At 40.7% G+C, this 14,836-nt stretch overlaps 1 protein-coding gene across 2 annotated transcripts; it reads left to right on the top strand.

Annotated features, from left to right (window-relative positions):
- The first annotated feature begins 1,850 nt into the window (after positions 1-1,850).
- Positions 1,851-13,224, top strand: ALDH8A1 (aldehyde dehydrogenase 8 family member A1). Of its 2 annotated transcripts, none has more exons than XM_082756453.1 (7): positions 1,851-2,040; positions 6,366-6,513; positions 6,904-7,059; positions 8,211-8,360; positions 8,974-9,230; positions 10,020-10,181; positions 11,547-13,220. In XM_082756453.1, exons 1-7 carry the CDS (start codon positions 1,903-1,905, stop codon positions 11,997-11,999), a joined length of 1,464 nt encoding a protein of 487 aa, XP_082612579.1. In that variant the 5' UTR covers positions 1,851-1,902; the 3' UTR covers positions 12,000-13,220. The 2 variants fall into 2 exon arrangements, with proteins under 2 accessions (XP_082612579.1, XP_082612580.1); XM_082756454.1 differs by lacking the exon at positions 1,851-2,040 and adding an exon at positions 2,061-2,157 and having other exon boundaries at positions 11,547-13,224.
- Positions 13,225-14,836: the final 1,612 nt, after the last annotated feature.

Genomic DNA, 14,836 nt, shown 5'->3' with positions numbered 1-14,836 from the left:
GTAAACACAAGAAAGCTATGATTGTTATTTTGTTCAAAATCATGCATTTGTGCTGGTTCATACCTACTCTTCACACAAGTGAAAGGCAACCTGTTTTGTAACTGCATGCTTTAGCCCCAGTTCAGTAGGTATTCGATACACTTGACCACATATATAAATTTTATTCCTTGTTGCATGCATGTCTGTAGAAGTATCAAGAGATTCTTTATGTGCAAATGAATAATGCCAAATCAAATGAATACCTGAAAACTGTTATTGCCAAAATTGAAGCTTATGATATATCACTACTTAGTACGTCTTCTCATAGTCCAGAAATTGTGTTTAAATATGCAGCAGTTTCAACATGTCAATCATGAATGTTTCAGTGCATTTGTAAGATTCTAGAAGTGCATACTGCCAAGCTCCTGTTTTGAACCTGTTCCACTTGAACTTGTGTTCAGTCCTAGAAAATGTTAAGGTTGATTTTACGTCAGTTTATTTCTCAGTTTATTTCTGAGGTACTGCGAGCAGAAGAATGTGTCTTCCGTTTTAAGACTTTGGCATGTTTCTTGCTGCTTGTAGACAAGGAAGTGTGATATGGAATGAACCTCTGATAACCCTTCTCACACATAGTTGCCATAAATTTTGCTACTCTGTATTCTGTGACTGCAGAAAAGCTTTCCCCCTGCATAGCTTGGGAGAGCCAGAGATATTACCTAATCCAGTTTCAACATGACTGCGCTACCTTTCGACACTGATTTGAACCCTTCCCCAGAGGCTCCAATTGGTTGACGAATAGAAGATCTGTTGTTGAGCAACAGAGCCATATCACCTTTATTCAATCAAGATTTGTGTTGATCCACAAGAAATTTTATGGCTTGGCAGTGGTCTAGGTTTCAACACCTTGCTAGGCTGCTGACTGAGATGTCCACAATCTCCTGGTGATCATAGAATGGCTTGGGTTGGAAGAGACCTTAAAGATCGCTTAGTTCCAACCCCCCTGCCACGGGGGGCATCCACAACTTCTCTGGGCAAGCTGTTCCAGTGCCTCTCCTCTGAGAGAAACTTCCTCTTAACCTCTAATCTAAATCTCCTGTCTTTTAGTTGAAAACCAGTCTCACTTGTCCTGTCATTGTCTGCCCAAGCCAAAAGCTGCTCTCCATCTTTTTTTATAAGCCCCCTTTAAGTATTGAAAAGCTGCAGTAAGGTCGTCCCAGAGCCTTCCCTCTCCAGGCTGAACATCTCCACCTCTCTGAGCCTTTCTTCATAGAAGAAATAGGCATTCTGCTCTTCAGTATGGATGTAGCAGTTTGATTAAGTGTGGAGTGCAAAGAGATAACATGCAATATTAGAGCCATTTGATAGTCTTAAGCGTTCTTTCTTGGAGTAAAATATATTTGAGACAGCTGTTACTGGAAAGTTGAGGTTCTTGGGAAGTTGAAGCAAAACTAAATTATATATAACAGGCTTCTCTATAGTCCCTGGCTAAGTATTTGAATCTTGATTTTATTTATTTATATATATATATATTTTGTATAGCTGTTGCAGAAGGACTTTCTGCAGACTGTAGCTTGAAAAAGTCAGGGAGAAATTTTCTTGTGAGACAACTGTTTTTCTCCCTTTCTTCAGTGCTTTTTTTTTTTTTTTCTCACAAAGAGAGAGGAACTCTCTTCATAGATCTTAATCTGATCCTGCCTCCCTGCTTCAGCTCCTGGGGTGGGGGAAGTCACAGAAATAATAATTTTCCCCCTTTACTCTTTGTTTCTGTTGTTGCCAGAGTTTCATCTGACTTATGAACGAGCAATGCAGGGAAGACGGAGAGAGAGGGGAGGAGTTCAAACTTGCTGTGCAAATACTTACAGAACTACAAATCTAAATTGACACCTCTTAGGAAAAAATCGCTGATGAAGCAAGCAGCTAACAATGGCTCACTCAAAGGCTCTCTTAGTGCTGGAAAACTTTATAGCTGGCAAATTTGTTCCCTGTTCCTCCTACATAGACTCCTATAATCCATCCACGGGAGATGTCTATTGCAGTGTGCCAGACAGTGGCAAGGAAGAGGTGAGTACTATCCAAGGGCACAGAGAGGTAGAAATGTTAAATGCGTATCGTGAGTGGGAGAAGTTGGAAGGTGAGAGATCAAAAAAATAAATGCTGAAGACTTCAACGTTTAAAAGAGTAAGTTCTTGATTGTGTTGTAACAGTGAACAGTGTAATTTATTGCTGCGGCAGCAAATACTTTTTTTTTTTTTTTTTTTAATGTTGCTATTCAAAAGTTACAGGCTAGAACCTAAGCCAATGTAAACAAACTTAGAGGCACTGTATACAGTGTTCTACGTTTGTGTCTTGATCATTTGCAAAGGATTTTGGCATTCTGGCTCTTCCACTGAAGTGTCATAAAAGAAGAAAAAAAAAAGCTGCAGAGAGTGTGCATTTCCTCATGAAGCAGTCTGTCCTCTGCAACAACGTAATGCTTCCTAGACCTGTGCTCTCTGATGGGATGAATATCTCCTGGTACCCTGAATGTATTCTAGTGTGGAAGGGTAACATAACGTTTATTGGGTGATCTGCAGTTTCATTGCTACTGCTTTATAAGGGACCTAGAAGTGTCTACCATATTGCTTCAGGTTTGGCATGGAAAGAAACAGCTGGAAAAGATAACATAATGCAAAAGGCTCAAAGCCTTGGAAAACAGTCACTAGTAGTGACTAGTACCATTTTCATTTTCAAAACATTTATTTTTTTAAAAAAACAAACTTCTACTATGTGTACCTGTTTCCTCCACTTGTATTTCATCCCTGTTGACATCTAGCTTCTTTCAGCAGAAACCTTTGCACTGTAATTTCAATTGAGTAAATATTTGCTAGATGCTGATGACCAAGGGTTAAAGTGTAACAGGTTGGGTTTGCTAGAATTCATCTGTGTAAGTTCACTCTAACCTTTAACTATGCCTGAAAAGACTTCTCTTTGATGTGCAGGTGCAAATCTTCCTGTTTGCAGAATCATAAAAACAAGAGAGATGTGAGAATGCCAGAACAACTTAACAAAACTAGGCTACTGGCCGTGCTGGAGCTGTAGTTCAAATGTATGTGAAGAACAATGGCGTTTCTCTTTCAGCTTGGGGATTGTGCATAGTGTTTGGGTCCTGTAAAGTCAGCAAGTGCTATACTCCTGCCTTCAGACAGCTATATAAAAAGATTGGGCTTTGCAGAGCTGGCATCCACTGGTGACTAGTGGAATGTGCTGGAGGAGAAAGTGCAATCTCAGACTGCTTAGAGGATATCCAGAGATTTCAAAATAAGCATCTAAGTCCAGGTTCAATGAAGAATTCATGTTTTTCTCATAAGGCTCAACATCCTGTTTGAGATTTTGTGGTTGGTTTTTGTGGAAAGTTAGGACACAGAATGGAGACAGAGGGGAAACCCATTGCTGGCCATGGTATTCAACACCAGGTCAGCTGCAGGGGCCAGGTGAGCTGGTTTCTGCCAAAACCACGATGCAGGCTACACAAGCGCCCTGTATCTCCAAAAGACAGGCTGATGACTGCTAATTAGGCCTGGCAAAAATCTCTTTAAAAAAAAATTCTTTAAAGAATCTTGCTCCTATGCATCATACCTTGGGGAATGCATATATAATGTCCTCCTCAGGGCAGTTTTGGGTATTTTGATGTGAACCTTTTATGATAGCTTTAAAGTGTGTTCTTTCTGCCTCTTTCTTGTTCAGGAGAGGAAAGCAGAAGGAAGTGTTTCAGACACAAGTTCATAGCTGAATTCTTATGCATGTCTTCTTTATGGCTTGACTTTCTTCACTTCTTTTTGCGAGTCAAACTAGGTGGCTGCTCCCTCTTACTACTTCTGTATGAGCCTTTTTTTTTTTTTTTTTTAGACTAGTCTACTGTCACTTCATATTCCTTCCTTTGCTAATTTTATCTTCTGCTGTCCATGAAAATGTGACTTCTTCCTTTTAAACTTGCTGGAGGGTTTAAAAATGCAGATAGCCTTACCTTCACATCAGCCTCTCTTGGAGCATTGCAGCACCAGGTGGAAAAGACAGCAGAGGAGAGGACAGATGAGAAGCAGCACCACAATGGCACCTAATGACGGGAGGGTGGAAGAACAAGTTAATTAGTGAAGGTGGTATCGTTTCACAGAGGATGAATCTTTTCAGGGTAGCCTGCCTTCCACACCTGACTCACTCCAGAAGCTGCAGTTCCCCTTTCCCAGGCCTGCTTTGGCCCTACTCCAGCAGCTTGGTGGTTGAACTACAATCAAAAGGGTAGAGTCTGGGTTTGTGGGCTTGGCCAATGATCTGTATGACCTTGCCTGAGCTGGTTTATCTCCCAGCCTGGCCTCCAGACCACTAACATCCTGTCCCTCAAACTCTGTCTCTTATTTTGAGGAAAACTATAAATTCTCCTGTGCATTTCCAATGCTGTGACATTAGTGGGGGCCAGAATCATATAATTTATATTACACGGACATCTTCCTGGTTAATGACTTGGTTAGGTTACACAAAGCTGAAGAAATTTTTGAGCAAAAATGATGGGAAACCAACTAAGCTTTGGCTAAAAGCCCACCTTGATACATACATTAGGCAGTAGAAGCAATTTAGTGATATATAATCAAAAGTTGGTTAAATAGTGCATTTAATTAAAATATGTAAGGGTGTTGGTAGCCATTTTAGCAATCTGGGAGACTGGTAAACAGCATCCAGAAGGACCCACTTATAAATCAATAGACCCAGGTAACTACTTTAAGTGCCCAGAGAAAAAGACTGATGAGGGAGAGTGCTTTCAGTTGAATTTTAATTGTTTTAAGCCTATTCTGCTTTAGAAAAGTGCTGGTATTCTGCCAGTATTCAGAAAAGTCAGGCTGAAGGACCATGCAGAAACTATGTATATCTCAGGCAAAACACACCAGCAAAACAGCCACTATTGTTTTATATTTAAATATAAATATATTTTATACAATAATATATATAAATTATTCTACTATAATTATAAAATATTATGTGTTTATAGTAAAATGATATATTTATATTTATGAAGTGCTTATGACCATATTGATGAACACTGGAACCACACTGATGGCAGGGGTACAATAGGAGTAGGCCTGTTAGTGCCCCAGCATTTCTGCTTTCAACCGATTTAAACAACAATGACAAAAAAAGCCACAAGACTTTGCTGCCAGCCTGGTGGGCTGATGTTTAGTACTGCTGCTCCATCAGGGGTGGAGGGAGACCTATTGTGAATGTGTTTGTGCTGTGCCTCCTCCAGCTGTGCTGCAGAGCAGAGTCACAGAAGGGCAGTGGGACGTGAAAGCTTAGGCCTGCTGCCAGCCAAAACACCTCAGCAGCAGTTCTTTCCTAGGAGAGAGCAAACTAACCATGTGCACAAAGCTCTTGCTCCCCATGCTTAAGGCAGTGAAGCTTCTGAACTCTTCCCAAGTTTCAGAGGATCGGCAGACAGAAATACATGTCAGTTATAAATGTATTATGTCAGTTGGGGGAGGAAATTTAGAATGGGTAAAGGGAAGAGAGAAAGGAAGAAGACATTTCACATTTCCAGTACTGCAAACCGCAGTTTTGACCTCACACAGTAAGTCACTGGTCCTTTTCAGTAGTCTTATCTAGCTAATGTCTAGCATCAATATAAATGCATATAAAGATATTTTTTTATTTTTTATTTTTTTTTTTACATCTGTAGACTTCACTAGGTATTTAATGAGAGAAATAACTAAAACCCAAGAGTTAAAAATAAATAAATAGTGCTCCTTTCTAATGTGGGGACAGTATTGAGTTTCCAGCTGTGATCAGGTAAGTTTTTTTCTCTGAGTGGCTCTTCTATAGGCATGCTCTCAGTCCTTGATTGATCCAACTGGGCAAAGGGGAAAGGGAATCAGAGGTTAGCAGGGTATGCAATCTTTTCCTTCCACAACCCCTTACTTTCATCACTTATATCCTGTGTTGCAAGGCCAAACTGTGGACATTCAAACTGAGGCTCCATTTGCTCCAGGAAACTCTTGTACCTTCCCCCATGAGAAACCAGATTCTGCATGGGTTGGACCAGTGGTGCTTGCTGGTGCCAGGTGACTGGCCTGACACTTTCTCCAGTCCTGGAGGGTTGCCTGCAAGTTTAGAGAAAAGCCAGAGTGAGAGTGAAATGCAGTATCAAGAAAAGAAATGTTCAAAAGCATTTTTCAGTTATGGGATAGTGTCTTGAGAAAATGAAAATGGAGAATCTATCAATAGTCACAACTCTGGAGAGATACAGTGTTCCCAGCAATGTGATTTGGATTATTAATCCAAATATGAGCAGGTTGGATTGATTGATATTCTCTCTAAGGCCTTTCATTAATATTCAGCACTGCTCTTTTGCTTTTTTTTAGGTGGAAGCTGCTGTCAGAGCTGCCAAAGATGCCTTCCCAGCTTGGTCCTCAAAAAGTCCATTGGAAAGATCTCGGATCATGAACAAATTGGCAGACCTTATTGAACATGACCTGGAAGAATTTGCCCAAGCAGAGTCAAAGGATCAGGGTAAAAATGTGAACTGTTCATCTCAAATACATTGTCTTGATGAGCACTGGAACAGAGGACATGGTCCAGATTTTTAGCTGTGAGCTGTTGTTTCAAACTGTTGTAGACGTGCATGAATTTTGTAGAAGTCCCTGATCTGTGATTTCTGTGGCATCTGAAGTCTTGCTTCTCTGACTTGCAAAGTGTTGACTTGAGCTGTTACATATTTGTGATGCAATATTACAGGGGAGCTGTTATTGATGGTGATTATGCTGTGCTGGGGATTACTTGGGTGCAGGACAAAAGACATTTCTCCCCAAGACATGAAAAAACATGCATTGTTAGCAGTGGTGTTTAGAGGAGCTATTTACTGCCTGTAATAACACAGCACTGTGCTTGGTTTTGTTTCAGGAAAAACTATTACGTTTGCTAGAACAGTGGACATCCCCCGGGCCGTGCACAACCTCCGGTTCTTTGCCTCATCTATCCTCCATCACACCACAGAGTGCACCGAGATGGCAAGCATGGGCTGCGTGCACTACACCTCACGGGAGCCTGTGGGAGTTGGTACGATGCTCCTGAAACCCCGAAAACCGGGCAGTGCCTGCCTCAGACAACTGGGAGATGTCTTTTTTTCCTAAAGCTAGCATTTATTGTTTCCTGGCCGCGTGCTAAACATGATTTGGCTGCTAGATCCGGAGCCACCCCATGTAAATTCAGTTATGATACTTTGTCGTTGAAGTGCAGCAGCTGCTCGCAACGCCACGTCTCAGCCGGGGCACGGGGGGCTTCGAGCCGGGGAGATGCTCTGCTCGGCCACTAGATGCTGCTCTTGCTTCACAAAGTGCCTGGGCCCACTTTACGAGCGATGGAGTGGCGAGGACTCCATTATTAGTTTTATATGATTAGGTATAAATGTTCCAAATTCACGTTTCAATTGCTTAAAAGCTAGAGGACCCTTTATAAAGTTTTATGAGCAATGGAGAACAAGAAATCTGGTGAAATTGCTCATAAAATTCACTCTTTCTGAAGCCCCATTCCTACATCTGCTCAGTCAAGCAGTGAGGAATCCTGCTGTGGCTTTTATGAGCAGTCACACCGAACACTTACAGATATTTTTTTCCTTCCATTTTCTATTATTATGTAAAGTAGAAGTATTCCCAAAGGCAGTTACTGAAAAGGAAAAAAAAAATCTGGTAATTCAGCAATTTGTGGAAACAGCAGTTAGCACATTGATAAACTTTGGCACTCATAAGTTAGACCAAAATTTATCAGGAAAAAAAAAAAAAAAAAAAAAAAAAAGAGTCTCCAAGTCTCCAAAGAGTAGCATAAAGCAAGAGTGATGTAGGCTAACACAGAATGTTACCACAGACCAGTTGACGTAAATAGTTTTTATGGCTTTGCCATAATGTTCCTAGAAAACCCTGAAAAGCAGTTGTGAATATGATTCTGTCCCAAATAAACAGCAAAACTCAGAGTATGGCTGATCACTTTTAGGATCATTTGCACAGATCTTTTAAAATTATCTGCCTGTGAGAACTGGTTCTAGCTGCAGCTTTATTGTGCAATTGTCTGGAAATGCAAGTCATATCTAAATTTCCTTCATAAATATGAACTGGTTTATAACTGCTTGAGGTTACAGGATCAAGTTTTGTATCCCATTAGACTGAATTCCTGCTTTTTATTTCTATTTATTTATATATTTTTTTTCCTTGTAGCTGGTTTAATCAGTCCTTGGAATTTGCCACTGTATTTGTTGACCTGGAAAATAGCTCCTGCCATTGCGTGTGGAAATACTGTAGTTGCCAAACCAAGTGAGATGACATCTGTTACAGCTTGGATGATGTGCAAACTCTTGGAGAAAGCAGGTAAGTCCCTTAATGTGTTAGGCTGGATGAATTGTGTGGACCTGCTGCACCATTTCTGTTGCAGAAATCGGAGTGCTAAAAAAAAATGGGAAAGATGGTCTACTGCAACTGATTATTGCACTGGAGAGTGAAAAGCTCTTCCTGTGATCATACTACTCCATCTGTCCACCCCAGCTATTTCCCTATTTTTTTCCACTATCTTCTCATGAAAAAGTCTTCCCATGTCTCCCTCCCCACTCCTGCTCTCCCTTTGAGAATTTCCTATGTCCATTATGCCAGCAGAGGAACTGCAAGAGCGGGAGATGGTGAGAATCAGCTCTTGGTGATTCTCATGGTTGCATTTGGTGTGCTTTTTAGAAAAAAATGTGAGGAAAACTGCTTTTTCCCTATTACAGAATAAATGAAAATTGAGTTACTGATGATGAACGTCAGGCAAACTGATGAGTGGAATGGGTTTTATTGTTTAACTCATGACTATGCATGTCAGCCGCTGCCTAAGTTGAGGGTCAGTCTTTGTCTCTAGTAATTTTCGATCTCCAAGGACAAAACAGACAAAAGAAACCTACAAAGCAAGGGAAAGGGTGTGATCACTTTGTGCCTCTCTTCCCATGAGGGATGCCCCACGGGGTAGTGAACGTGGTGTTTGGAACGGGTGCCAAGGCAGGAGAAGCCCTCGTCTGCCATCCCGACGTGCCCCTCATCTCCTTCACGGGAAGCACGCTCACAGCCCAGCGGATCACGGAGAAGAGTGCCCCACACTGCAAAAAGCTTTCTCTGGAGCTGGGAGGCAAAAACCCCGCAATCGTCTTTGATGACGCTGACTTGAGCCAATGCATCCCCACGACCCTGCGGTCCAGCTTCGCCAACCAGGTGCCTCTCACCTTTGTACTCTGCATTTGCAGCAGGAGGTTTATGTGTGTTTGAGAGTGAGCACATGTGTCTGTACTTTTGAATCCAAATCCTAAATTGTCAAGGGCTGTTTCCAGATTCTTTGTTATGAGCAAACCCCAAGTGGAAAAATATGAAAATATTTTCATTATTCCACAAACAGGGAAACAAAATAATAAGGTGCTCTTCCTAGGGCTCTCCATAAGAGGTAACAAAGTAGCCTTATCTCTCTCAAAATAGATATATTGTTTATCCCCCCAGGAAGCAGTTGCTTTAAATCCCTTCCTGCGAGTTAAGTGGAAAACTTTTGTTGGAATTTAATTAGGAGACTTCCCCCAGATTCTACCAGTGTTCCCGTTTCTTCTTCACCATCCTCAGGAGAGATCACCAAAGCCATGAAATCACCTCAGGACTAGCATTCAGAAAAAAAAATAGTCTGGCATCAGGAAGGAAGGGAAGGAAGAGAAAGATCATTCAGAAATGGAAATCACATTTTCTATGAAAAATGTTGGGGAAGATGGCATGTAATCAATGAAAAAATCAGATCTGCTTGGGTTAGTAAGTGACTGAACAATCCTGTTATTATTGTACTTTTTTTTTTTTTTTTTTTCTTCCTTTTTGATCTGGGAAAAATCCTGTTTTGCAGTGTTGGTGATTGTAGCTTGCACTCCTGAGGCTGCAGGGACCCAAGTCTTATTGTGGGAAGTAACTTCTAAAACCTGTGAGTTGTACAATGTAATATGAACTGATTTTGTTTGCTTGTTTTGATAGGGTGAAATCTGTCTCTGCACCTCCAGGATCTTTGTTCAGAGGGGTATATACAGTGAGTTTGTGAAGAGGTTTGTAGCAGAGGCCAAGAAGTGGAAGGTTGGGAACCCCTCAGATCCTACAGTCAACATGGGAGCACTAATAAGTAAAGAGCATCTAGAAAAGGTAATGTTACATGGAGTTTACTTGATCTTATCTCATCTTCTAGTGCATTACAAAAGGTGTTTTTAGAGGTATATGCCATGTTCTCTCCAAGATTAGATGTGAGGGATTAGGATTCAAAGCCAATATAAGGTATTTGTTTAGTAAAGTTTCTGTTGGCTGTGCCCTGGGATAACGTGATTACTCTGGAAAAATCAACTGCATGGGGAAAATAATTTAAAATAAAAGATTTCCCATTTGAAGTGAAATAAGTCAAAACGGGTATGCCCAAGTCATGAATTTATACTGACCAATGTTACAGCTCAGCAACATTTTAATGTATTTTAATGTTGCATTTGCTGAGACCACTTATTTGCCTCATCAATTAATGGCTGAGGTAAAAGTCTTATTTTTATAACACTCTGCACATTCTGGTGGGTACAAGTGCAGTTGCCTAGGAATGTCAGCAGGAATTTGGAATTGCATGGGTGTAGAGAGCTGAGAGTGCACAATTAAATGCTGTCTGCTTCAGTGGCTTACATGAAATGATTTTTGTGGTCTTAGACAGAGTTCAGGACAGCAGATACTCATGTCCCCATACTATCTGACACGATCAGTATAAACAAGAAGCTTCCTGAAAACCGCAGACTGAGAGAGAAAGACAAACCTCTTCCTGAGGCCTTGGCACATTCACCAGCCTATTGTGAAGTAGAGTGGTAGGAATGCCCACTGCTTGAATGCCCTCTGTCTGTGGTACCACAGAGGACTTCCGAGTCTAACCTACAAAGGTGCTTAAGAAAAGAAAAAGAGAAAGAAGCACAGTGGTATCTCTGTGGTTTTCTATAGGGAGATAAATGAGGAAATGATTTTGGACCAGAAGATGTTCAATAGCATAACCAATGATAACAACATAACCATAACGATAACAACAGTCATGGAAATAACTTTATTAATGAGATTTTCTGTAGACTTCATCATGGCTTCATCATTCTATTGGTATGTAAACTTTTAATAAGCCTGCCAGTAAAGTTGAAAAATATTACAGATCACTCAAAGTAAGTGAGTGAACCATGGCACAAGAGATATGGCAAATTGCCCAAGCTCCTGGAAAAAGGGAGGGATGTTCTGGGACCACTTGTATTTTCACCATGGGTCCTACCCTTTTAAGAATACTTACTGAAGGGCTGAAAGTGATGCCTGCTAGGTTTTTACAGGAACGTAACAACAAAAGTTGGGGAATAACCAACCCTCTGTCATTAGAAAGGAAGTAATGGCAGTGTGATGCCATTAGAGATATTCCTGGACTCTGGTTGGTTTGTCCAGACTGGAGAGATGAACTCTGAGAATGTTGTATCCTTTAGGAATGATGTTTTCCTGCTGTTTCCTCAGGTAAGGAGCTATGTGAAGAGAGCCCAGGCCGAAGGGGCTAGAATCCTCTGCGGAGAGGGAGTGGATTCCTTAGATCTCCCAGCTGGCAACCACAAAGGCTATTTCATGTTGCCCACCATTATTACAGAAGTCAGGGATGAATCTTGTTGCATGCAAGAAGAGATCTTTGGTCCTGTGACATGTGTGGTAGCATTTGATACAGAAGAGGAAGTGGTTGAAAGAGCCAATGGTGTGAAATACGGCCTTGCAGCCACTGTGTGGTCCAGCAATGTAGGACGCGTTCATCGGGTGGCACGAAGGCTACAGTCCGGATTGGTGTGGACCAACTGCTGGCTTGTTAGAGATCTGAACTTGCCGTTTGGTGGGATGAAAGCCTCAGGTATAGGAAGGGAGGGAGCAAAGGATTCCTATGAGTTCTTCACTGAGGTCAAAACCATCACAATAAAGCACTGATGTAAGTCAATGGAAGAATTTTAAGGTAAAATACATGACAGTAATTAGTGTTACCTTAAATGGTTTTCTGGAATACAGACTACTGTTGTGGCCATCTTTTTCTTGAAATTTGTTCAGGAAACATCAATGAAATCTGAAAATAACCACCCCAAATGGTAATGTTGAATGTGGTCTTTCATGCTAGATGAGATGATTGGTGTGGACTCCACAACCAACCCATCCTAAACCAGATTGCTTGGTTATCTTACTGAACTTAAAGTAAGATTTTTTTTTTAGAGTAACTATGTCTCAGAAATCTTTCCCTCTAAGGCAGAAGAAAAAATGATGCATAACTGTACCTGTGTCTGGTGAATTACATTGAGGGACAAAGAGGCAAATACATTGTGAGGTTGATATTGTAATGAGAATGTGCCCATTTCCACTATAAATAGTACATTCCATGTACCAATCCATTTTACACTTCACTGATGTCAGACAAAGATTAATGCTATAGCACACTGAATGCCTGAGGCAGTACCTTTAATCTATTAAGTGGTATGAAATCATGGGGTCATGATATTCTCATGATATACAGAGGCAATAAACTTTTTAATTATAACTTGTTTTACATTACATTGTTAAAGCATCCTAACACTTGTTCTTTAACTGTTCTGAAATTACAGCTTTTTGTCAGTTGTCGGTCTCAGTGGTGATGTTTTTCACATCCCTGTACACTGATTTGTCTAGAACGGACAGCATAATTCTTCATTAGTAGAGGCTAGAAGTGACGTCTGTGAATCTGCTGTTGGAAATATTTGTCACAAATACATAAAACCACTGGAAAAATTCCCCATTCATTTACAGAGCTTTTTAAAATTAAGTATCTCATAAACTTGTTCACATTCCATAAAAAAGAAAAATAAATTAAGATGTATGTTTTTCTCTGCTGAGATGACTATGTTGCTATTGAATTTTCTACAGCAGCCTTTTGTGATTTGTTTTCCAAGTTTTGAGCTGAGTTTCACAGCACACAATACTGCATGGGGTTTCATAAACTCCTGTATTCTGAGAAGAGATAACTATGCGTTGCAATATTTTTCCAGAACTGTTGGGAAAGAAATGCTCCTCTAAAATATAAAAGAAATGATGAAAATTACTACTAATGAGACATGGGAGAATGGAGTAGCAAATTACTCTGCTGTTCATCTGCACCTCAAAGAGAAAATAAAGGAAGAGGTTTGGGATTCATAGGACATGCAATTTTATTATAATGTCTATAATATTTTTAGAGTTATGAAGTTATGATATGCAGGGCAGTAATGGCTTGTAAAGGTGGTTTCAGTCAGTCTAGAGTACTACCTAGACCTTTGATGCTAATCCATTCCTTTATGTTTCTTCATAAAACTTTTTCTTCATAGCATACCTTTCAAAAGCATATTTTCTAGAGAGGATGTATTTTTCTTTCAAGAGTTTGGCCAAGCTAAAGCAAAGATTTGCACTTTCCTTAGTAACAATCAAAATGCCAATAAGGTGTTTTAAATTACCTTTTTCCTATGTGCTTACTTCTTGCTCTCTGTAAGTGCCTGATGGTGAGAAGAGTCACTGGCATAACAGCCATGCCATTGTCCTGTCCTTGTGTAAGCCATGCCAGGGACTGTTCGCAAGGTCTTGGAGTGGCAGTGGGTCTCACCTGCTCTTTCAGGTTTCACTCCAGAGTAAGTCATTGGATATGTGGTCCCTGAGATGTCTGAAAAGCTAGTTTTCTCTCTCAAGAGGCTTTTTGAAAATAATGGGTACCTTAGGACTGACACCCATGTGCATAATGAACCTTGAAATCTCTGGGTCCGGCTCAGCCCTAGCGCAGACCTACGAGGCAGGCTGGGAACTTAATCATATCATGGGCTTGATACAAGTGCCCTCAGCTGGAGATGAGTTAAAGAAGCACATAAAAATGATAAGCTTAATGAATCAATGTATTCTGAAGAAGCATAAACATTTCTATTTTAAAGCTCCTGTTTTACATGCCTACATGTATCCATGACCGTATGGTGGCAGCAGAACCCCTGTTTTACTGTTTTAATCCCTCAGTTACTCATTTTGCTAGGAGGTGAATGAACAATTATATAAGTGCATGTTTTACTCCATTTTTTAAAATATATATAATTCTATTTACAAATCCAGTTTGAAAGAACAAAAGAAACTGTGAAACACTTCATTAATTTGGGGGAGTTTTCAGCAAGAGCAAAAGGATATTACACAATTTGTAGGATTAAAAAATTCCTTCACCCACCTGGGTCTGGTCTGGGTTCACTTTTAATGAGCTGTTTTTTCTTTCAGGTGATAATTTTGGCTTAGTGTTAGATGAAATAGGAGATTTCCAGATATGTTTTGTGTATAGGAGACAAAGGCCTGTGTATCATCCGTGTGTTTCTGGCCCAAGATGACAAGGTATTTCACAGTGAGGTGGAGAAGTAGGTGGGGAGGTGACAGAACTCTGCAGGACCCCCAGGTGAGCTGTATGGAGGTGGTGGCTCTGTGCCCAACATGGCTCTGCAGGTTTCCCTGAGGTGAACTTCTGGAGTGCCCAGTTTTGCCATCCCTATATCCAGCACCATAGAGAGGTAAGGGAGGTCTGCTGATGCTAACGGTGATACTTACATTTGGGCAGGAGGAGAACCCATGTGAGGATACAAGGTTTTCTCTCTCTATATATATTTACCACCTGCAATGGACTCCTTTTTACTCCAGTTAAGGTGCAGTTTAAGAGCTTTGCTAATTCTCCTACTTGCCTCTTTAGGTGAGTAGAGTTTTGCATAGGTATATACACATGTGTATTGCCTGGCGGGGAGATTTCCTGT

Source organism: Aythya marila (assembly GCF_965140915.1).
Source record: "Aythya marila genome assembly, chromosome: 3".
NCBI classification, from domain to species: Eukaryota; Metazoa; Chordata; class Aves; order Anseriformes; family Anatidae; genus Aythya; species Aythya marila.
This window is presented reverse-complemented; position numbering and strand designations above follow the sequence as displayed.